A 25,815-nucleotide genomic window follows, 5' to 3' on the forward strand; every position below is an offset into this window, starting at 1 on the left:
TCCCTTCCCAGGCTGCTTGAAAGAGAAAGAGTTGTCCGGATCTGGGCCGACCCTAAATCAGATTTACCGGGACAGCGCCCTGAGCGAAAAGACAATTTGATGTTTGGGTTCAGGATGGGGTCGTTGTGGGGTGATGGTAGGAGGTGTGAGAAAGATGGGAGGAGGGCAGGGGTTTGATGGGGTGCTAACAGTTACTCTAAGATACATTAAGGGCAGATTACAAAGTCTTTAACGGGACCCGATTGAGATAAGTGGGATGAACGAGCTGCTGTTTGCATGACAGTAAATCAGGCGCCTCCCAGCTCCGCCCCTTGGAATATTGGCGCCCCAGGCCTGGGCCTAGCTCTCCCATGCCCAAGGCCTGCTCAGGGCAGACTGTCTCCCTACGCAGAGGCAGTTCACTGGGCAAATAGACCGCTAGCAACACAAGTACATCTCCCAGCCAATAAGTAGTTTACATAAGACACTCGCCCAACAGTAAAACTGACCCCTGCACAGGCACAGGCTTTGTAAAGGAGTAACACTCCCCTAATGTCATCCGAATAGTGGCATTAGGTGTTGAAACAAACCTTTAATCACATAAGTGGGTAGATAAATATTTTGAAGTGTAAAGCTTGATAAACCATTTGTGTAAACACACAAAAAATGAAATTGTTGGACATTTACATTTTAACTTGAAAGTATGTTTAGTTTTACATAGAAAGTGTAGGGCTATGGTGGGGTAAATGGTATGATACAGGTCAAGGAAAGATAGTAAGAAAGAAGGAAAAGCAAGTTTTAAACTAATCGACCAACAGAGTAAAAGTAATTTTGATACAATCAATTAGTATTCTCTTTGGATTATTTTTACTTATGTTTTTTTCTGTAATACTGCCCTAAGTGAGTTTGCGGTCTGTTTCTGTCTGGGGGTTATCTGTTCCTGTGTTTGTTGGGCGGAATGTTGAGTGTGCTTATTCTGTAGGTGCTGTATATGTTTCTGCTGGATGATTGTACTGTCTGCACTTGTATATGGGTGTAGTGTATGCGTGTACATGGTATCTTTTTCCCCTGTGTTGTCGTTGGTGTATGTGGCATGTGATTTAAAGAAAAAAATCTTTGTTGAATTTTTTTTTACTTTTCCAATACAGTAGTATACAATCATCCACATATATTACTCCTAAGCCATAATATCACTTACCCGACAGCATTGTACATACAAATCAGGGCATTTCCGTCTCATAATTTCAGTGTCATCCTTGTTTGTGGTATGATATTACTCACACGTTTATGGATCGCCTTGGGCTCCTATAGCCGGCACATTCGGTCATCTCCAATGGAGAGCTGGAGTAGGGGTGTGTAGTGCACCTTCTCATAGCTGTGAATAGCAATACATGAAAATAGCAATGTATACAGATCAAGGCTATACATAGTTGGACTCAGTTCTTCAATAGCATCGGACAACGTTTCATAAGGAAGTAAAGCGATATATATGCAGATGCAGAGCCTGGTCATTAGATATTAATTTTTATAACAAGTTAACTGCACCTGACAACAACAATTAATAAATCAAAACAAAGGGGGACATCAAATGACTGAGTGTGTACGTGTCTAGTGTTCAGTGTGTCATCTGAGCGTAGTCACAACCAGGCTATCATTCAGGTATAAGGCGTAGGCTGCTATTTCTGCTGCCTATGCAATAACATGTTATTTTTTAGTTACAAAGTGACGCTTGATAGGTGCTATTTCCGTATATTATAAACAAGAATGTAGGGGCCTCGCCCGGACTAGTGGTAATAGATAGAGTGGCATGTAAAGACAATGTATCATCCATCTCCGAGTGGCACACTAGGTGTCGGGTCCTGCCCGTTGCACAGGGACTGGCTGCAGCGTGACGTCAGAGCTTATGAGTGTTCTAAGCATATCGTCCCAGGTCTGTGCGATAGGATACTTGGGCAGCCCCGCTGTCTCTTCCCTACGAAGGGTGGTGCCCTCCGCTCGTGCCCAGACTTCAAGGGATTTCAACCAATGCGATACCTCTAGCGGGTCCTTGTGTTTCCACCTCCTAGTTATAAGGTGCTTTGCTGTTATGAGGCCCAAGTCCCAGAATCTGGAGCTCACCTTGTTAGCCTTAGTTCTCTTGTACAAGCCCAAGATGCAGACCTCCCACTTAGTAGGTACCTCAGCGCCAGTGCAGTCAGGAAGTATTTCCAATATTGCACACCAACAGTGTAAAAGCAAGGGACAAGACTATAGCATGTGTAATCGATCCGCGTCTAGGAGGCAGCCCCTTGGGCATTCGGAAGTGTTGATGTTAAAATATTTATTTATCTTATCTGGTGACAGATACGCCCTGTGTAATATGTACGTTTGTATGAGCTTGAATCGTGCATTTCGCGGTATGCGTGTGGCACCAGTCAAAATGCGTTCCCATTCTTTATCAGTCCAGGGACGGCCTCTGTCCTCAGTCCAATATGTGCAGAGTTTTTGCAGTGGCTTCAATACAAGGACGAGCAAGGCCTGCACCAACCAATGTATCACATGCGACCCTTCCCCCATAACATGCAGATATTACAACAACTGATGTGTAGGCGGCTCACTAGTCAAATCACCCCATGCTAGTGTGAACGTCCGCATAATGGCTGCGTGTAAAATTAACTGTCCCACCAGCAATCCACTATCAGCCATTAGTGTCGCAAATGGTAGTAAGACTTTGTCTGTGTATAAGTCCCTCAGTGTCTCCAGCCCTACCTCGGCCCAGGACGTCAACACCATGTCCGCTATATGGTCCCTGCCTCTGGGTGTCCCGAGAAGCAGCAGTACCGGGGCATACAGGATTGTGTCCTTTGTGAGGTGAAGGCTTCTCTTATAACACCTATGTGCTAGCACAACATGTATTTGTGACGGGCGAGGGAGTTTCGCCAGCGGGTGAAATAGACCACATATCTGGGCTTGTGTCCAAGTTGTCATGCCGGTTGCTGCTACTAAGCCACCGCGCGACCCAATGTAGCTGCGCCGCTAAGTGGTGGCTTAGCAGTTCCGCATCTGGAATTATATGTTCCAGATGCGGAACTGCTAAGCCACCACTTTCCGGAGGTGCATACAATTTATGCAGTGCTACTCTAGGCCGCTCCGCATTCCAAATCAGGCCACAAACTAATCCCTCTAATTCTCTAAAGAGCCTCACTGGGACATACACTGGAAGGTTCGCAAAATAATACAGCAATCTGGGTAACACTATCATTTTGGTTAATTGGTTAAGGTGACACGGCTCATCACATTAAGCTGTAAGGTCTTCCAGAATTGCACCTGTGCCCTTATTGAGGAGATGGAGCGAACTAGATTACCCTCCAGTATATCTGTTGGGGACCTGTAAATATATATACCTAGGTATCTGAACGTGGTCGGATACCAGTCAAGTGTGGTTCCATCTATTATTATGTCTGTCGCAACTATGTCCTCGCGAAAGGAGTAAGCGCCTGACTTCGCCCAATTTACCCTGAGGCCCGATATCGCCTCAAATCTACAAACAGCTCTGATATCTCCGGCAGCACTGCGTGCAGGTCTCGCATATACAACAGCAGGTCATCAGCATATAGGGACACTGTGTGTAGGCCATCACTCAAGGGGATGTCCCAATCAGCGCCACCTTCCCGGAGAAGCGCTGCTAATGGCTCCATGGCAAGGGAAAAGATTAACAGGGACAGGTGGCACCCTTGTCTGGTTCCTCGTCGCACCCTGATTTAGTCGGACATGAGCTTGTCTGTGCGAGCCCGAACTATGGGGTGCGGATACAACAATTGCACCAGGTGCAAAAAGTCTTCTCCCAGTTCGAATTTACGTAGGACTGCTGCAAGATAAGGCCACTCTAGCGAAGCAAAGGCCTTCTCCATGTCTAATACGGTGTATGTTGCATGTGATGTAGCTGTGTATTTCATGTGTGGTGCCTCCCTCTGTCTATGGGTTCTATTGTTATCCATGGTTGTCATTATGTGTTTTCTTTGGTATGATATATATATATATATATATATATATATATATATATATATATATATATATATATATATATATATATATATATGTATATATATATGTATATATATATATATATATATATATATATATATATATATATATATATATATATATATATATATATATATATATATATATATATATATATATATATCCATATCCCTGTCTGTTTGAAACTGAATGTCATCTGGAAAGAAAGTTCTTACGTTTGTCCCTTCGTTGTGCAGGTCCAGGTGAGCCAAGGCCTCTTCATTCCTGAGAACCGACCTCGAAGCGCAAGAAGTGATAATGTTATTCGCCAAGACTCCCTTGACTACCATGACCAGGGTTCACGAGGCATGTGCCCTGCAGGTAAAACCAATTATATCCTTAATTTATTTTTATTTTGCATTGTTTTAACATTGTTAGCTTGGTGCAAGCGGATTGCAGAGCACTGTGAATCATATGATAACAGAACATGGTGTAAACACAATAAAAGGTACTGAAACATAGTTGTGATAAATGATAACGGTACAGAGAGATCAAGGGGAAAGTATGGGTTTACAATTCACGAGAAATAGCAACCTACAGCAAGACAACCAGGTGCAGCTTGTGCACAACTAAACAGTGTCACTCACCAAACCCATTGTAACAGCCTGGAGGTACCTCGGGATTGAAGCGATGCTAAAACTTCTGAATTGCCAATTTAGCACAGAATGGTGATCAGATAAAGTGAGGGAAGGATAGGAAGGGAACAGCAGGGAGGGAGACCTAAAGAACAAGACACAAACCATAATTACTTCCCCCACATATATTTAATGATTACCAACAGTGTCCTAGTTAGAATCTTGTTAAACTAATATACCTGTAAAAATAAGAGGGGTTCTATCCTTTTGAACTCTCCTGAGAAGGAAGAACATAGCCTCTGTTCTACCAGGTGATTCCGACACTGCAGTAACAAGGAAGAAGGCAGGCCTATATAACATTCCCCACATCACACATACTTTAAAAGAGAGATTGTCACCTTTTCACAATAAACCTCTTTAAAATATATATATATATTTTGTGTCTCAAAGGCCTCAGCATTTCAGGGTGCACACAACAGCGCGCTACCTCGAAAAGCTTTCACATTCTCGCCCCCACCATCCGGGTAGTTAGGTTCGCCTGACGCGTTTCTGTGGTCCATTTCTACTTCAACAGAGGCGTTCTCCTGTATCCACTGAACTTCGCATCTTTTAAATCTAACTACCCGGATGGTGGGGGCGAGAATGTGAAAGCCCTTCGAGGTAGCGCGTTGTGTGCACCCTGAATGCTGAGGCCTTTGAGACAAAAAAAATTAAGAAAATAAATAAAAATTATATATATATATATATATATATATATATATATATATATATATATATATATATATATATATATATTACCTGCTGGCGATAGCCAGTAAGTATATATAGTTAGGATTTTTTCTCTATGGAACTTTTCAAAATTCTATGTCTAATAACTTTGGCGTTTGTGGACGGAATTGGCTGAAATTTTCAGGAAAATGGCACATTTTGTTTCCGAGCAGCCCCTGAAAATTTGGGGGGGGGTCGTCAAGGGGGGGCCGAGAAAAAAGGGGGGTCCCAAAACGCGTTTTTCCCATTCATTTTTCCATAGGGCGGTTGGCCTCACTTTTAGCTCGAACGGCTGAATGGATTTGCACGAAACTTGGCAAAATTGTAGGGACTGTTAGCCCGATGTGCCTTTGCTAGGTCTCAATATATGTGCTTCAGTGGATTTTGAGAAATTAACGTTTAAAATAAGATATATATCTGTAACAGCGCTCCGGGCAGCGCTCCGGTTCGCGTACTTTTCGCGTAACGGAACTTTGCGATGCGAAGCTGATTGGCTCTCCGGTGTCTGTCAACATTCTAAACAGTCCGGAGCGGCCGCCATCTTGTCTCTCGGTAGGATCGAGAGACAAGAGGAGGCCAAAACAAACGGGGAAATGAAGGAAAGGGGGCAAGGTAGACCCCTTCTGACCCCCTAGGATTGATGAGGGGGATATTATAAAGCCACGCGGGGCCAAAAAAAAAAAAATTCCGAATTTTTCGCCGTAGAGACGCGTCTTGGTACGCGAACCGGGCAGCTAACCGGGAAGCTAACCGGCAGTGTAACGGGAGTCTGAGGAGTAGCTGATTGGCTGTCAACATTGTAAACAGTCCGGAGCGGCCGCCATCTTGTCTCTCGGTAGGATCGAGAGACAAGAGGAGGCCAAAACAAAGGGGGAAATGAAGGAAAGAGGGCAAGGTAGACCCCTTCTGACCCTTTAGGATTGATGAGGGGGATATTATAAAGCCACGCGGGGCCCAAAAAAAAAAAAATCCGAATTTTTCGCCGTAGAGACGCGTCTTGGTACGCGAACCGGGCAGCTAACCGGGCAGCTAACCGGGAAGCTAACCAGCAGTGTAACGGGAGTCTGTGGAGAAGCTGATTGGCTGTTATCATTGTAAACAGTCTGGAGTGGCCGCCATCTTGTCTCTCTGTGGGATCGAGAGACAAGAGGTGGAAAAAAAAAAGGTGTAAAGGAATGAAAGGGGTAAGGCAGACCCCTCCTGAACCCCTAGGATTGATGAGGGGGCTATTAAAGTTCCCTGCGGGGCAAAAGAAAAAATAAATTGCGATTTTTCGCGGTAAAGGTGCTTCCTGGTACGTTAACCGGGCAGCTAACCGGCAGCGTAACGGGAGTCCGACATATTGTGTTTTTTGAACGTTTGTGATATGTGATATAAAAAATATATATATCTTTAAGCGTGTTCTGGCGCGCTTACGTTTTGGGTTTGGTTTGCGCTGCAGAGACGATACGTCACGATTATGCGATGCATCATGAGGCGTCTCACGGGCTACGTGATACGTCACTTATTAAAGAATATATTTTACAGCTATAGATATTAGCTTTTAAAAAACCAATGAAATTCGCAGAAAAAACCATAGGTTATAGACCATATATAGTTAGGAATTTGCATTTACAAAACCTTGAAAATTCAATGAAAAAACCATAGGTTATAGACCATATATAGTTAGGGATTAGCATTTAAAAAACCTTATTTTATTTGCACAAAACCATTGAAATTCCATATATAGTTAGTTGCACTAACTATATATCGCGGACCCGCCATCCACTGCTAATGATGTCACATATTACATCATTCATGACATGGTCAGTGACATCACTGATGACATCACTGATGACATCTCAAATGACATCACTGATGACATCACTGATGACATCTCAAATGACATCACTGATGACATCACTGACATCTCATTTGACATTACTGATTACATCACTGATGATATAATTTATGTGATAATACATCTTCAGACTCTAATATAACCTTAGATACACTCAGTGTAAACAGGCACTCACAGACTGTCACACATCCATGGAGTTACTCACACACCTAGTCAGTCATGCAAAGAATCAATCACATCTCCATTTCCTCAACTATACAGTTATACACACCTTACTTATTCAAACATATACTAACACATATTTACTCTCTTATACAATCCTTGATACAAGTTCACAATGATTCATACAGCCACTCTCACATTCACTGGCTCTTATGTTCAGTTATTTATATATGTCAACTCTCACATGGAGTGTGTTTTACATATGTACTTACTTTGACATGTAGCACTGAGATATCCATTCACTCACCAATATACTCATGCACACAGTCAACTGTCCATACAGCTGTTTCTACATGCACTTTTGAACCCATACACCTAGGGAATCAACTGCTCACACATCTATGCACAGAGTTATACACCTCCCAGCCACCCACACACATACTCAGTCTCCCATACAAATACTTGGGCAACCATTCAATAACCCATATAGTTTCTGATATAGCTACTGATTTAAACATGCAGCAGATTACAAAACAACATAAATAATGATTGCCAAATTAAGACACTTTAATCACTAACCCATGCACTCAGTGAGACACATTTAATCATTCTCCCATACAGTCAGTCATGCACCTACTAAATCCTTCATCCAGACACTTATACATCCACTCATTCTTCAATATGTAAGACATATTTTAACTTTACAGAAACATACAGTCACTGGGTGTGGTCATCAGTGATGTCATCAGTGATGTCATTTGAGATGTCATCAGTGATGTCATCAGTGATGTCACTGACCATGTCATGAATGATGTAATATGTGACATCGTTAGCAGTGGATTGCGGGTCCCCGATATATAGTTAGTGCAACTAACTATATATGGAATTTCAATGGTTTTGTGCAAATAAAATAAGGTTTTTTAAATGCTAATCCCTAACTATATATGGTCTATAACCTATGGTTTTTTCATTGAATTTTCAAGGTTTTGTAAATGCAAATTCCTAACTATATATGGTCTATAACCTATGGTTTTTTCTGTGAATATATATATATATCCAAAACTTGCAGAACCCAAATTCGGAAGGAGCCACACGGAAGGCAGTTCATGCTCTTAAACGTGATTTATTGACAGCATGCCAGCAGAGCACATTTCAGAAAAGCAGTCCTTATTTCATCATGCCAGACGCGTTTCAGGAGATTCCTCCTTTCTTCAGTGGCTTCGGAAATGTCAAGGGGAAAGCGTTATTTGGCGCACACTATCCATAAATATTCATTCCCGCCCCATGGGCGTGGCCTCACGGCATTCTGGGCGATGTAGTGCGCACCAGTCGTGACCTCAGTGGGTGCATATCCCAAAGTCACAAATGTCCATAATTAAATCAGCAAACATTCTTCAAAGTCTCTGCCCCGCTTTATTTGCTGCCAATGGAGCTTAAACGGATATATATACACATGCATACATACACATATACATATACATATACATACACATATATATATACACACACACACACACACACATTTCGAAAACGCTCCAATGGGAGATCCCTCACCTTTGTTCGGGGTGGCTCGTAGCCGGCAGAGCAGCCGGTAATCAATATTCGTCAAAAGAGCGGCGTACCAGCGAGCACTCAGGTCAACAAAAACACAAATCAGGGTCAAATTCTTCAGATCAGCATAACCAGGTTTATTCTCTCCATAAACCCGTTGTGACGCGTTTCGCGCTTCACAGAGGTGTGAACAAGCGCTCTGTGAAGCGCGAAACACGTCACAACGGGTTTATGGAGAGAATAAACCTGGTTATGCTGATCTGAAGGATTTGACCCGGATTTGTGTTTTTGAGTGCTCGCTGGTACGCCGCTCTTTTGACGAATACATATATTTTCACGTGGTGGATTACTGAGGCGGCTCCTCCCAAATGACAAGCAGGTGTGCAAGCATATCTGATGAAAGCTTATTGCTGAAACGCGTCATGCCAAACCTTGACCAATAAAGAATTTTGTTTTGAATCCAGCGTGCCCCCTCGTCTATCTTGTGAAAGAGAGACAGCCTGTGGAAATACTAGCGCGGAGCAATACCGTGAGAGGGAGGCACCTTCCGAAGTATCTGGTGTGTCACGTCTTGGTGTGGACTAGGAAGCATCTGGATCGCCCTACATCACCAGGCATTACAATTCCGCTATCAAAGATAGTCCATGACCTACATGGATAGACACCACTACTTGAGAGATGTCACGGACCTGCAATTGTCGGCGGTGTAAAGGCTGGAAGTTTGGAGACAATAACGGATACAAAACTTCGCCCAGGAATACACTGCGCATCCTTACCTGATCTCATTTGCAGCCAGCCTCATCCATGTGGAATGAAGGGAATCTGGCTGAAGGACCGCACATCGCAGCACGATGGTGAAAGCAAACTGCACTCTGGGAGTTGTAGTTTCACGTGGTGGATTACTAAGGCGGCTCCTCCCAAATGACAAGCAGGTGTGCAAGCAGATCTACTTTAGATTCCAGAACACTTAAAACTTTGGACCGCAGTGGCAGTGGCAATTTACAAGGAAGCGCATCTGATGAAAGCTTATTGCTGAAACGCGTCATGCCAAACCTTGACCAATAAAGAATTTTGTTTTGAATCCAGCGTGCCCCCTCGTCTGTCTTGTGAAAGAGAGACAGCCTGTGGACATTTTATATATATATATATATATATATATATATATATATATATATATATATATATATATATATATATATATATATATATATATATATATATATATATATATATCTTTACCCACCACGCTTTTATAAACCAAGGCTTCACATGGAAATTGGAGAGATGAGAGGTTTTTTCCTCGACTCTCTTTCTCCCACACTACTGGTTCCCCTGTTAAATGGCAATCAGAAAGAAGAACATAAAATAAACACCGGTGTTGAGTTGCGATATGCTAAGTAATCTTTTATTTAGCATGAAATGAACCCCATCAACAAGTACACTTTGATTCCTTGATATCACATGGTTTTTGCAATACCCATCCGTGTATTATCACTTTATAGACTCCGTAAATGAGGCTTCTGTAATCTCAACCAAACATGACATCAAAAGGGTTAACTAATAAACGTCGCTTGGAACTGGTTCCAGGAAAGCTGGCAGAAATTAATTTTCCTCCAACCGAGCTTTCACACAAGCATTGTAACCTCACTCGGTTACAATGGTTTCCTGTTTCTTTACAGGCAAACTACCAAGTATCCAAAAGTTATGTATGAGTCACAATGACGCTTGGAGAACTCGCAGAAAAATGCTGTCACTTCTTAGCATTTACAACAGCCATTCTGACTTTCCTCAATTTTCCACTGCGTGTAAACGCACGCGGTTCCACTCAAAACCTAACAACTTACCGCACTAACTTCTATGGAGAGACTTCTGTGCGAATGGCTCTGTCGCTGTATTCCTCGGAATAATCTGTGCGGCTTTACTCGTGTTTCCAGCAGAAATACTCTTCTCACAGCCGCAGCCACTGAGGGTGTGCTCGCCCGAAATCCCTAGCTAGGGATTCTGGGAATTGTAGTCTTACTTCTACGTTACCTTTGATTTAGATCCACCACATCTTTAAATCCTGTAATAGCGAAAGCAATTGTTGAGTAGCAGAACGCTCCACTCGCTATCCCTGGTGGAAGACAATGGCAGCGTTTACAGCGTTCTCGTGGCGGGCCATAACACCCATGCACAGATTCGAAGTTTGTCATCTTCTAGTGCCAAGTCTGGCACGGCACTCCAGCCGTTTTGCAGAAACTTTTCATTTTTTTACAAACAAACAGCAAGGAGCGACAACTCAGTAAATTTGATTTCAGCTTGCCTAGAATATGTGAACAGTTTTTAGCCCCCTTCCCCCCCAAAAAGTTTTAAACAACCACGGAACTGCCACCCAAAAAGTAAATTGGGATAACCAAACCCAAAAAAGTGCTGGGTTTAGAAATGACCAAATAATTGACTTCATAGTAAAAATGCCAAGATGCAGTTACTGGGAACAGCGGGGATCCAGGGGCCAATGACACGCTTCAGGGAGAGACCAATTCTGGAGTCCAACTGGTCCCCAAAATCATTGTTCACAAAGGGTCCCTACTGTCAGAAAGCACTTGGCACTCGCATTGAATCCACTCAGCACCAAATTTTAGGACTCACATCTCCTAAACACAAAAAAGAACAGATGATGGATGGAATTCTTAATCAATCTAACATTCACCCCCAGTCACAGATCTGGGTTAAATCCATTTTTTTTGCATGCCTTGCCATTCCAGTTCAGACCCAGCCATATGCAAATCAGTCTTGATCCTGTTTCCATGGCTTGGCAGTTTGGACTGGACTGTTCCAATAAGGAACAGGGTCAAGACGTATTTTCATATGGCTGGATCTTAAATGATGTGGCATGGTGACCAAAAGAACAATGGATTTAACCCAGATCTCTTGACTGGTGGTGAATGTATGATTTATTCAGCATTACGTCCACCATTTGGTATACAACTTTTACAATGAATCTTTTATCACGCACTACCATTACAACGCAGTCATTACAACGCAAACCATTACAACGCATTGCGCTGGGGGGCGCTCTAGGATAGGGAATACGTTTAATTTACTATCCAACACCTTCCCTAGTGTCCACGGGGACTGGAGTTGGAATAGTAAATTAAACTATTCACTATCCAGCACCCCAAAGCGCTATGCGTTGTAAAGGCATGCGTTGTAAAAACCGCGTTGTAAAGGTATGCGTAGTAAAAGTATGCGTTGTAACGTCATACATCCCCACCATTTGTTTGGCGTATCCCCTTAAATCTCCTAAACAGCAGGTTGCAGTTGAACCTATTGATGGTGGGGCCTTCAGCACCCACCAAACCCACGAGCACTAGCAACTGAGGATCAGGAATCTGGGATCTTACTGCCTCATTAAACCATGCTGTTCCTAAACTCGTAAAGCATTTAGAGATGGTTCAAATATTCCTGTAATCAGCCAATGAAAAACTACTCTCAGACCTACAGTAAAAATAAAAAAAAATCTGTACCGCTCTGGGGCTGGGACCAGTTTGATATGTGCTTCCACAATATTCAGGGATGGTGGTAATCAAGAGAAAATTCAAACACACACCGGTTGTAGTCCTTTATAGTAAGTTGTGAGCAAGACCAGTAGCTGTAGACAGATAAACAGATAGAATGATACGTGTCTCTCCAATAAACTAAAATAACAAGAATGCTAGAGTGCCTTCTGTCCTTTCAAGCGAGAAACTGTTATGTGGTCCCATTCAGTGGACAATCTTGACTTCCAGCTGAAGCACAGGCTTTGCGTTCAGTCGAGGTCAGCAGCAGCAAACACTAATCACTCTTGGTCAGCTTCAGTTTATCAGGTTGACCTCCGTTTCGACTCAGATACCTGGGTCTTGATTGCAGGATCTCAAGAGCAGACTCTTCCCTGCATGATGATGCAACAGGACTCTTCCAAAGGTCTAATCTTGTCTCCAATCTTTATGGGAGTGAGAGCAACGTGGATTTCTTCTTCGTGGTCAGAGATCTTCCCAAGGTGGTGCTGTAAACGTCTTTTGAAGTACTGTCAGAAAGAGGCAACTTGTCCTTGAGAGTTAGTTCTTCTCCAATACGAGAGGAATGAGATGGACTGAAGGGCATGATTAGATCTGAATCCTCCATTCTGCCTAGTCACCACTGGACACACCTGCCTGAGCTTTCGATCCAAAGCGAGGCAGGGACAAGCACCCGTACGCTCCATTGAAGATGATGTACACTTCCTGGTGGCTGTCTCTTCAGTTGACTGGCAGCTTATCAGAGGTGAGACAGCTCTGCCATCCCAAACAAGATTAACCTTACCTCCACAGGGATCTGAAGGCCGAGCTGCCAAACAACGCAGCCAGTTTATGTCAGTCCTGTATCTTCCAGCAGGCCACATGCCTGACAATGACTGATAGTAAACCCTCCAAAAATAGAAGGGTTGTGCCATGCTTAATATATACTGGTGATTGCAGATAGTTGGGATCCGCACTTTTTTTGGGGTCCAGGACTTCTTTTTCATTATCCGACTTTGACCTAGAGAAAAGAGGCACAAAAAGTAGAAAGAAGAAGGAATCTAGCAAGACAGTGATAAAGGGAGTAAGCAGGGATGAAAAAGAACGAGCAAGAGTGAGGTAATGAGAAAGGAAGTGTAGCGTGGTGGTGGAAAAAGGCATGAGGTAGAATCTATACGAGGCAGTTTCGTATACGAAACCACCATCATTCACCGGTGAACAAAGGACCTTTACTGCAAGCTGTCTGCACAGTGTGAGGATTTTCTTCCCATCACCTCTCCAAAGGCTTGTCTGGGAAGGACGACTCAGATTATAAATGAAAGTTTGGAGGACCACATGGCGGTGCTGCCTGCCCACCGACATTACCTTGGAATAAATAGTAAACATCAGTTGTCTGAGGCTTCAATATTAAATGCAAATGTATTACAAATCCTATTTTCAGTTTCCTATATTTAAATGATTTGATTAGCTGCCTGGAAATGCTGGAAAATTTGAATATATAGGAACAATCTCTTTTATTCAAATAAAGTAAAATCTTGCCAATTTGTACAATATGCAGTTGTATGTAGTTGAAACATTTTCATAAGAGCAGTCTGAAGTTACTCTGTAGATCGAAAAAAACAATTTATAAATGTAACTTTTAGATATGTTGTAAGTAGCTGAATCACTCATTTCAAGGTCAAACGTTGTATTTCTGGGTTTAATTACTCTCCTGGAAGATCACACTTTTTTTTGCATAATAATGAAGAATATTTTGTTTGAACTGCCACATAATATATATTTTTTTCTATTTCAATTTTCCTATGAATTTCCGCTGATATTCCATCTTGCGCAGCAGCCTTCTTACTGAGTAGATTTATAGTAACTACCCTTACTTTGCATGGTGTGAGATCGGTCGTTCAGCTGACAAATCTAGTAGGCTGGCTAGGATATTGTTCAAGCAATTTTTGCTGTAACTCTTTCACTGTTTGATATTCAGTATATAATTCCTCTTTATAATCCCAAAAAAGTTCTTAGTGTCTTCTTGATCACTATTTATATTGTTTTTCTATAATAACATTAAAAGTTATACTACATCTTCTGTTAGACTCAACCAATCCATCCAGCCTGAAGTCGGTGCTTTCAGCGCATAAAAACAGGAGGAACTAACCAGTCACAAAGCATTTCCCCACCCAAAGTGGGACCACTTCTTCATGTTCGTAGGTTGCAGTGCTGCAGTTCTGACATCTGATCATTGCTTCTACAATTTCCATTTGTTTTGGGTCTCTAAGTCCCTCGGTTGCTGAAATCCTGAAGGTTTCAGTCTCTAGCATTGTCGGTCCGCCTCGCGGGGATCTACCAAGGGTTCTAGCAGAACGTGTGCCTCCATTAGAAAACTACAGTGAGCTTCATTTCCCAATAAAAGTTCCCCTCCCTCTATCCCTGTCCAATGATTGGTATACATAGGCCCTCTTTCTGAGGGCTGCAGTCATCTAGATTCAGAGGCAAATGGAAGTTTGTGTCTAAATAGGAGATGACAACGTATGAGGTAATAGCACATTTTTTTCCACACAAATTTCACCAGGTCAAACCAGCTGAAACGAACACCTGGCAATCATATTTTTTCAGATCATGGTATTATTACGTAATTCGTCATTCAGAATAAATAAATGAGGTGGTAATACCACACCTTCTAAATACTGCGCCTGGGGGGTGTCCAAATTTGCAATGTACTGTATCACCTCAATCAATCAAGTTTCTTGAATAGCACGACTACTCACCCTTGAGGGTCTCAAGGCACTCTCCGCATACTTGCCTGATGTTATTGAGGTTCACTGCGCTTAGGCCCCAATACTATGGTGCCCCCAAGGATAAATATAGGCCTTCCCTTTCCAGCCCAGTCACGCCTCCCCTATGTGGGGGATTTGTGAGAGCTGAGATTGCCAACACCATAAATCTTTCTTGGCGGGGTGATGGGAGGGTGTATATATGGAGAGCACTGCCACCGCTGCTGTTTGACCACCCTTGCGCAGAGGATATGGGTGAGCTGCTGTCCATAGCACTGCAAGGTCCTGACCTAGAGGTATAAAGTTATTTATTCATGGTTTTTCTGTAGCACCTAACTAGCTGCATGGCCAGCAGAGTTCTCTAAAAATATCTATTATAACGGCATACCTTAGATTCTGTGCGACAAAAGGTGACAGCGGAGATGAAGATCTGAGTCCGCTATTCTTGGAGGTGTGTTCTGAAGATTGAAGTCTTCAAGTCTTTTTTGAGAAGTAATTGGTTAGGGTAATGACACAAAGGGGCATATCAACAGGGCGGCGGTAAAAAATTATCGCCGCTTTTGCGGCCGTTTTCGGACAAAAAGCAGCGATAATTCTAACGCCCTATTAGCAAGGACACGCTAACGCGTGAATCCATGCTTCTTCGCTCCTTCCCTCAACGCCCAGCCTTGCATCTCTAATGAGATGCAAAGTGGGCGTTCCTCCCCAGGATAACGGGAGAAATGTCGCTATGCGACATTTCTCTTATTATCAAGCCTCACGCAAAGCAGCATAGCGACAAGAAAAGTAGCGATAAGCTCTGTTATCGCTACTTTCCTTACGCCGGCTTTGAAACTGACTTAGCCATGATATCCTATGGAAGGTGGATATCATGGCTAAGTATGTGAGGCCCTATCAGCAAGCTATCGTCAAAAGTTGTGTGATTATCGCTGGATTTCCAATGATAATCACACAGTTAGGGAGCTTGCACTCTGAATTTTATCGCTGTGGAGATAAGCGTTGCTGATAGCACGCTATCTCCGCGTTGAAATTCAGATTGGTTGGTGATAATTATCCTTGCGCTAAGTGCGCTTAGCAATAATTATCGCCCCCTCTTGATGATATGCCCCAAAGTGCTCAGATTTCTGGAGGTGGTGTTAAATGTGGAGTGGAAACAATCAGCAGAATTTCCTCCGCCTTATCCCCGTAGTCTAGGAAATTCCGCCTATGCACTAACCTTCAAATTTAGCATTTTCTTCAGAAACTGGGATACCAAACTCTAAATGAGGCCCCAGACTGTGTTTGTGGGAGAGACCCACTGAGAACCCTGGAGCCTCCAGGAGTGCAATCCTTTACTTGTGGTGACGGTACAGGCGAGCTGCAGCCTCTGGCCCTGCCGATGTCTCCTTGTTTGGAGTAGAAGACCTTCAATAAAGAATCTTCTTGTGTGCCAGATGTATAGAGAACTAAGGTCCCCATTACTCCTACGCTCTCTTCATGCCCAGGATGGACGGAGAGCGGCAGTTTGCAGCCCTCTGTGTGTCTCCTTGTAAATGATGTATATTGAGCAATGGAGCCCACTGTAGGCCTCCCCTGGGGCTTGAGATATTCACCGCTGCACTCTCAGAAGCCCTCCCTGTTGATATAAGGAGGGCCTCAGTCTACACCTTAGCCAATCTTTCACTTGTGGTCTTGATATACAAACAGACCTTTTCTGACATAAATGCTCTTGTTTTGTTATCTTACCTTCTCTTTCTTCTCCTTCCCCTGATTTCACCACAGGCACACACAGAGAGAATCCAGATGAGACCCTGGGTACCAGGAACACGTGCACCCCCTGTACTGATGGCAAGGATTACACAGAGCACCAGAACGACCTGGCTTTCTGCTTGCCCTGCACAAGATGTAAAGAAGGTATGTTCTCCCCCTGTACACAGAAGCCAAACATTGGAGTAGCAGGCTGGCGTTTGTGAAGAATTGGCTCAATGGTTATTGCTGTCGGCTAGAGTTTTAACAGTAGGTAACGCCCTAAGCAGAATGTGTTAACTGCTGATAATTGCCCATCTTGCTATAACAGACTAGGGCCGGGCGACATGTGTGTATAAAAAGATGGGATAGGATAAGGGGAATTTCAACTAATGGCTGTCAATGGTCCTTATCATGTGGGCAGTAAGGCTAGTAGCAGTCTGAACTCACCCAACACTGGTAAATAAACATATTTACAGACTCTTGCCTTCATGTCCCTGCAACTGAGCCCCAAACGCTGGCAAACTGCACAGGTTGATGCCACTGCTGACTTAGCTAATATAAAGAATAATTTAATTAGAATACAAGTGGGCCATTTACACATTGGAAGATGACTGCATACATTAGTAAAAGATCTGCACGTGGTGACTGCAGTTTCAGTCTAGCTTTCTTCCCTCAAAGAACTGTAGTACTTACAAACTCTAGCCTGAGACCATAAACGGAATGAGAACATCACAAGCAATTCATCAAAGATCAGCCCTATCTCCTAGCTTACAAGTGTCGGAAATTACGGCTGTGTAGTTTAAAGCTCCAAGACCATCGAGTATTCAATCTTTAGGGGATATCATCAATCGTTTTATAGAGCAGAGCAGCAGTTAAGATTTGAAAACGAGCACCGCTCTCTCTGGTTACATTTTGAATCAACCAATCAGGGCGTAGTGGGTAGTTTGTCCTATTTGAGAAAGCTGAGTGGAAACAAAAGTGCCCTGTTGCTCCTCTTCCCTGTTGGCGACGGGTAAGTGAGTGTTAGGCCTCCTGAATCTAGCTGGCTAAGCTTGTCTCATACAGTTTGTACAGATTTCCGCACCCTGAAGTGAGGGTGAGTATGGGTGACTGTCCTTCACTGGAATGCACAAGTAGATGCAATGCGATTGTTACGCAGTAGCTGATGAAATAAAAAACACCATGCTGACCTATTAACAGTATCATGAATAATATGTTTCACCGTAAACAGTCTCAGTCAGGGAACCACACTGAAACTGGTTTATTCCCATTGTCTGGGTAGACTGGATAATAGGCTAGCAGAACTAGGTACGCCGTCACCTAGGCTTCGTATACATCCATGTTTCAGTCCAGCACTTCTGTGATCTCATTCTCCCAGTGGGCTTGTTGAAATGCATAATAGCAGCCAGTCATTGAGTTGGCATCTGGACATGGCTGGGAGAGGAGCTGTGTTGGGCAGTATTTGTGGTTGTACTGAACTGTGGTTGTGGGTGGTAGAGGAAGGTTTCTGAGCTCCACCTCAGAGTGACATTTCAATAGGGAGTGTTGTCTGACCAAGAACCTGTAACATAGGCAGGCTGGGCACTGGTCTGTCTGTGGCGAGAGTGTGCTGGCCAAGTCAGCAGGAGTTGGGGAAAAGCAAAGAAGCAAAAGCGGTGGTATATGTGCAGCCAACCCTCCAAATAAACATAATTCTGAGCATCAGTTGAACCCAGCATTGGGGTCCCTCCAGGTGGATGGTCTTTCCTGGTCACATTGAATGAGACGGTTCAACTTAGAGTCCTCGCTGGTACAGATGATGGAAAGCACAGGCTGTTACAGTTTCTCTACCAATCAGCAGCAGGAAGCAAGGGACACAAACAAGACAACATGTTCAGATAGCATGGAGTATACCTGAAAGGAACTTTCCGGGAGAAGAGATTCCTATGGCAGATATGCCTCCACAATCCCCGAAAGGGCCTGTCCACCCCAGGCGCTTCTAGAGGTTTCTTGGCAGCTGCCTGATGAAGTATGTCAGCACAGCCTCTCCCTCTGGAAAGACCCCTCAAAATTCACAGCGTAATTTCTGGGCCCAGCCTCTACAGTGAAGTTACGAGCTTAAACCCATTTTGGCCATGGATATCCTACAGCTGGTAAACCTCGTTGTGTTGGTTTTCAATTGGGTTTGGGAGGACTCTGGGTGGGGATGTTTAGTTGCTAGATGTCAAAAATGCTAATCAGATCAGTATAAGTGCCCTCTTTAAAAAAAAATCCTAAAGTGATAATAGGAGGCAGTCCAGGAGAAAGCTCTTTTGCGATTATCTGTTTGAACAGTACTTTAAATGTACATGTTTGACTGAGTAGCTTTTGCCCAGGCTGTTAACCACCTCTTACCTTCTAGGTCAGGAAGTGTTGAGCAGGTGCAGCCCCACCCAGAATACAAAGTGTCGCTGTAAAGCTGGTACATTTTGCGAACCGGATCATCCCTGTGAAGTATGTGTCCGATGCAAGACTGGGTAAGTGCGCCTATGTATAAACACAGACATACTCACACACATACAAACACACACATGCGCTCAGGCAAACATACCTAATTATATAGACAAAAACATACAAAAGCATAAAAGCACACAAGTACTTGCACATAACCCTATACATAACACCCCATGTAATCCACTAAGCTCCCTATCATTGTCAACAAACTCAATGCCCATCGTCTAGTTCATACAGTCACAAAAAAAAGGAACAAGCGAACATCTACCCCACATCTTAGTGAACAATGCTACAGCACCAATTACTAGCACTGCCTCTACATCACTCAATATATAGGCTATGAGTGCATGTTCTGCTGTTGATGCAGACCCCAACAGAACAGTCCTTATCACTACAAATAATGATTTGCTCCACAAATAATATTGAGCACTTTCAGCTCATCAACAGTCTTCGATAAAGTGATACCTGATGACTGCAATAAATTAATTGATCACTCGCATAACATCTTCAACCCACTGTAATGCGCGGAAAAAACCCAACCATTCACAGCACCCTCACCACACCAACTTCCTTCTTCAAAAGCCTCAAAAAGTTAGCACAGATTGCTCATCCCCACCTCATTTGCAGACCCCCACAGCTTTGAGCAAGATTTCAGGGCAAACATGCACATTAACATCAGAGAAATCACCCAACCACATAACTCCACCACCAAGCCCTTATGACATTACACCCTGGGTGCAGCTCACCTTTCATATGACAATACAACATCCAGAGGAGATTGGTTTGGTCAGGCACTCAGTCCCTTTCAGCATCTCTCACCACCCAGCTTCACACAGTGGCCAGATCAAAACTACATCTTTCACAATCTTACCAGTCCACCCACATCACACCCATGTGACTCAAAGCCTCGTCATTACACAACAGGGATTCCCTAATACAAATCTGTCACTTAATACAAGGAATAGAACACAAACAAGAGAATTCTTTGATTGGAAAATAATGACGCAAAACAGAATCATTCGAAACTCTTGCCACACTAAAAATAGTTTGCAAGACTGGCAAATGTTGATTCACCAAGTTCAAACATAAACATCTTCCGAAACATCATTGCACAAGTTAACAAGGATTGCAAGGCTCTCTCCAAGCCTGACATGTACTATTAAACCTCTCACAACTTCCTCAATCCTGCATTCAACATTGTAATCACAAAAATAAATCACTACTATGCTCAGATCAGTATCAGAGGTTTTACTAACAAGTGAGCCAACATTACAGCCCTATCACATTTCTACCCAGTGCTCATCTACACCTAGATCATCAATGACCTTGTAAACTTCATGAGCACCCCATATCACAATTATTCATCAAGATCATCTCACCACAAGGCCTCACCTTTTCTTCCATATAGTTTACTCTTTTTAGCAGCACCAGAACATTTCAATTTGCATTTCTGAATGCACAGTGGCTGTTTGGAGAGACGTTTACACTCAACTCCAGCTGTGCACGGCTGAAGCAGATATGAAGATAACATGGTGGGCGGCGCATGTATGGAGTGTGTTGATAAGCATAACTGGCAAATTACAGTTGTTTTGCTAGAACCATAACTTACATTTTACCTGTGTTTTTTTCAGTGAATTATCTATATATATTACCTACTGGCAGTCACCAGTAGGTAGTTATAGTTAGGACCTAGTTTCTGTAGGAAGAGCATTGTTTCTTTTGCTAATAACTTTGGTGCCGTTTGACGAATCTTCACACATTTTTCAAAACTAGTGTGGCAGTTGTCACTTCAGCTGCTGTCTGGAAAGTTTCGGGGTGATTCATCAAGTGGGGGCAGAGAAAAAGGGGTGTCCCAAAATGCGTCTTCCCCATGCAATTTCTCATAAGGATTTTAGACATGAGTATAACCTGTACCACTGAAAGGAATACCACCAAATTCGGGAGCAAGCTACATCTTGGTCAAGAAATTTGGCAATTTAGTGTAAATCTGTTTAGTAGTTTTGGAGTTATGAAGAAAAATGATTTATGTATATCTAGAGACGCGAATCAACGAGTCAACAGCAATGCTGTGATTGGCTGGCCGCAACCTGAGAGAAAAGTTGTGGGTGCCATTGAGTCAATCAGTACATGGTTCCCCGGAGGGGGGAGGAGGGCATGGGGGGCACTGATTAACCGCTTCGCTGCTAAGGCACCATTAATATTTTACATTCATTTTCCATTGAAATGAATGGAAAGTTCATGACGAGTTACCCTTGTCATTAGCATCGAAGAGGTTAACTGGCCTGTGAGGGACCCCTCATGGGCAAGAATTTGTTGTTACAGACGGCATTATTTTTAGCAATAGAACAAAAAAAACTAAGAAATTCACCAAAGAAAACAAAGGGTTCTGTCTGGGACGTTATAGTTGGGTTCAGATTTTTCACACATAAAACCATAGAAAGTCAGCAGCTATAGTTATCTCAAGTAACTATACCTCGTGCCCTAAGGTATCAATGACTCTCACCCTTGCCAACAATATTTGTATTTTTAGTACACGTGTGTGTGTGTATATATATATATGTTCGAGGCATATGGGCTGCAGATGGTACATTATGAATAGATCGCCATCTGGTGTTGGGCTCGGATGATTGCACTTTGTTTTTCTCTTGGAGAGTCTTTTGTATGTTGGTGACTCCTCCCTTAGTTGGTAGTGCGCATGGGCATCGGCTCCATCCTTAGATTGTTTTTTTCCGCCATCGGGTTCGGATGAAGATCGAGACGCTCCAGATCAACTTCAGAAGAAAGTGATTTTTCGGCGCGTATTCCCTTTCCAATTCGACGGTATTGTTAGCGAACGCGTTCTTTTCCATTCCGACGCGTTACAAATTCAAAATAGAAGAGAAAAACTTGGATCTGCGTCGAAGAACAGGAGACCTTTCTCAACGCAGTCAAGCCCGGAGTCCATGGAAAGGACTCCATTCAAGAAATGTCCATCGTGTGGTGCTAAGTTCCCACACAAGGACCTACACGAGGTGTGCAACCTCTGTCTATCGCCTGAACACGAATCCAGGGACTGCGAAGCCTGCGCAGCATTCTCCTCCAAGCTAACGATTAGAAATCGTCGAGCTCGAAGACACGAGGCTTCCAGAATGCAGGCGGAGGCAATCCCGGAGCTGTTCGGAGACGAACAAATCGAGGAAGAAGAGGACCAGTCGGGGTCGGAAGGGGACCAGTCGGAGGTTGAAGAACTCTTCGAGCAACAAACCGTGAGTGACGACGTCCCCTTACCGAAAAACCGACCCCGTGCGGTAACGACCCCGCCCTCGGGCCCGGTCAAACCGCTGAAAAAAGTTTCCGACGCCCCGCCTTCGGGCCCGGCAACGAAACCGAAACTGAAACCGAAACACTCGGAATCCCACCACGTCGGATCCGAGAAAAGGGCGTCATCGACTTCGACACCGAGGCTGCATACAAAGGAGAGCTCGGTATCGAAACACTCCATGTCGAAAAAGAAATATGATGTATCGCCCAAAAGACACTCGATACCCAAAAAGTCGGAATCGAGCAGACATTCGGTGTCGAAAGAAGATAGAAAACAAAAACAGCTCTCGGAACCAGGACCCTCGGTACCGATTCAAGAGCAACAAACAGATCCCAAACAAAAGATCTTGTTTATTGACCCACAGACTGGGAAAGTGGTCACGAAGAAGAGAAAGAGTGAACAGTCAGAAGATAAACCTCTTCCTTCAAAAAAGAGAACAATGGGGACGAACATAACTCCTCCTGCTTCTCCTCGTCCTAGAGACACACCCTCTTCTCCTATTCCTCACAATAGGCCACATATTCCTACACCCTCCACACCAAGACCATCTACACCTCAGTCAGATGTAGACAGTGATATAGGGGAGGGAGAACCTCAAGGGGATGACGAATCTATCCAAGAGGAGGAAGATCCATGGGAAAATTACGATGTAGGGTCAGATGAGGACAACGACCCAGAGCTATACCCCTCAAAGCCTTCACCACCTGATGATAACACAGGTTTTGTGCAGCTCATTAATAGGGCAGCAAAATATCACAAACTAGATATGCACACAGAACCTCAGATAGAGGATTTCTTGTTAGAGACTCTACCTAGTGCACAGAAAACATCAGGTACTCTTCCTATGCTAAAGGGTCTTCTCACTCATACAGAAGAGATATTCGAAAACCCAGTGAGAGCCAGGGTGTTAAACCCAAGAATCGATAAGAAATACAAAGCGGCTCCAAAGGACCCAATATTTATTAGAGGGCATGTACCTCTAGACTCGCTGGTGGTCTCAAACGCTCGTAAAAGAGCAAATTCATTATCTACAGGAGAGGCTCCTCCACCAGATAAAGAGTCAAAGTTAATAGATGCATCAGGCAAAAGAGTAGCATCACAGGCAGCGAATAGCTGGCGTATAGCTAATACACAAGCACTACTCGCACGTTACGACAGGGCACATTATGATGAGTTAGAAAAACTTCTCACACATCTTCCAAAAGAACATCAGAAGAAGGCAGACCAATTAATACAGGAAGGGAAAATAATAACAAATACTTCCATTAAGTGTGCATTAGACGCAGCAGACACTGCAGCAAGGTCTATTAACACTAGTGTCATGCTAAGAAGGCACGCGTGGCTTAGAATCTCAGGATTCAAACAAGAAGTTCAAACAGCCCTACTGAACAGACCATTTGATCAGAAGACATTGTTTGGTTCAAGTACAGACGAGACATTAGAAAAGATGAAGAAAGATACAGAAACGGCTAAGTCAATGGGAGCATTGCAACAGCCAACGCACAGAGGTTCCTTTCGTAGATCCACCTATAGAGGGGGCTCAAAAAACACAGGAACAAATCAGCAATCCACATCTTTCACACCAACATCACCCAGAGGTAATTCAAGAGGTAATTACAGAGGTAACAACAACAAGGGTAGAGGACGCGGAAATAATAACAACCGCAACGCCTCAACACCAAAACAGTGACTTCATAGATCTCCCCCCAGACCACATAACACCGGTCGGGGGACGTCTATCACAGTTCCTACCTGTCTGGGAAAACATCACGTCAGACAAGTGGGTGAGACAAATTATCCAACATGGTTATTGCCTAGAACTCACAGCTACCCCACCAAACATCCCCCCCAAACAGCGTCCAATGAGTCAAGATCATCTGAAATTGTTAAGAGAAGAAGTGCTAGCACTTCTACAAAAGCATGCAATAGAGAAGGTCCCAAAGGATCAACAAGGAACAGGAGTATACTCTCTATACTTCCTGATCCCCAAAAAGGACGGGTCCCTACGACCAATATTAGACCTCAGACCTCTCAATGCTTACATAAACTCGGAACATTTCCACATGGTCACGCTCCAACAAGTACTCCCTTTACTGAAGAAAGGGGACTTTCTTTCTACACTGGATCTAAAAGACGCTTACTTTCATATCCCAATTCACAAAGCCCACAGAAAATACCTAAGGTTTGTGTTAGAAGGACAACACTACCAGTTCAAGGTCCTTCCGTTCGGTGTCACAACAGCACCGAGAGTTTTCACAAAATGCCTAGCTGTGGTGGCAGCACACCTAAGAAGACAACAAATACATGTCTTCCCATACTTGGACGATTGGCTAATAAAGGCCAAATCAAAGGAGGAATGTCTTCTCAATACACAGAAGACAATTCAACTGCTGCACCACTTAGGGTTTACGGTGAACTACAAAAAATCACACCTGCAACCAAACCAGATCCAGCAATACCTGGGGGCTACAGTAGACACAGAAAAGGCAATAGCATACCCCAACCCAATCAGAGTACAGACAATGGTCGGGTTAATACAAAGATTTCAACCACAACACTCACTACCAGCACGAGTGTTTATGCAACTATTAGGCATGATGTCCTCTTGCATACTGCTAATACCACATGCCAGACTACAAATGCGCCCACTACAAGAGTGTCTAGCGACACAGTGGAATCAGGCTCAAGGTCAGATTACAGATCTGGTGTTGGTAAACGACCGGACGTATCGCTCTCTGAAGTGGTGGAACACAGAAAACATTTCCAAGGGACGGTCGTTCCTAGAGCCAATTCCACAAGTAATAATAACAGCGGACGCATCGCTCTCCGGATGGGGAGCGCATATGGACAAATACACAGTACAGGGGAAGTGGAGTGCGCAGCAAAAGAAACTGCACATCAACTACCTGGAACTATTGGCAATATTTCTAGCACTAAAAGCTTTCCAAATGCAAATAACGAACAAGGCAGTCCTGATCAGAACAGACAACATGACTGCAATGTATTATATTCAAAAACAGGGGGGGACACACTCTCTCCAACTGTCCAAACTAGCACAGGACATATGGAGATGGGCCATTCCTCAAAAAATCTACCT

General features: G+C 43.5%; 1 protein-coding gene across 2 annotated transcripts in view; it reads left to right on the forward strand.

Annotated features, from left to right (window-relative positions):
* Positions 1-25,815, forward strand: part of LOC147683126 (tumor necrosis factor receptor superfamily member 10B-like) — a 94,959-nt gene that overhangs the window by 45,773 nt on the left and 23,371 nt on the right. For both annotated transcript variants that reach the window (XM_086943609.1, XM_086943610.1), the window contains exons 2-4: positions 4,239-4,362; positions 16,979-17,110; positions 19,326-19,440. In XM_086943609.1, coding sequence (XP_086799735.1) covers positions 4,239-4,362; positions 16,979-17,110; positions 19,326-19,440 — 371 coding nt within the window. The remainder of the gene's footprint in view (positions 1-4,238; positions 4,363-16,978; positions 17,111-19,325; positions 19,441-25,815) is intronic.

This window comes from Lissotriton vulgaris, chromosome 11 (genome assembly GCF_964263255.1).
Source record: "Lissotriton vulgaris chromosome 11, aLisVul1.2, whole genome shotgun sequence".
In the NCBI taxonomy this organism is placed as follows: domain Eukaryota; kingdom Metazoa; phylum Chordata; class Amphibia; order Caudata; family Salamandridae; genus Lissotriton; species Lissotriton vulgaris.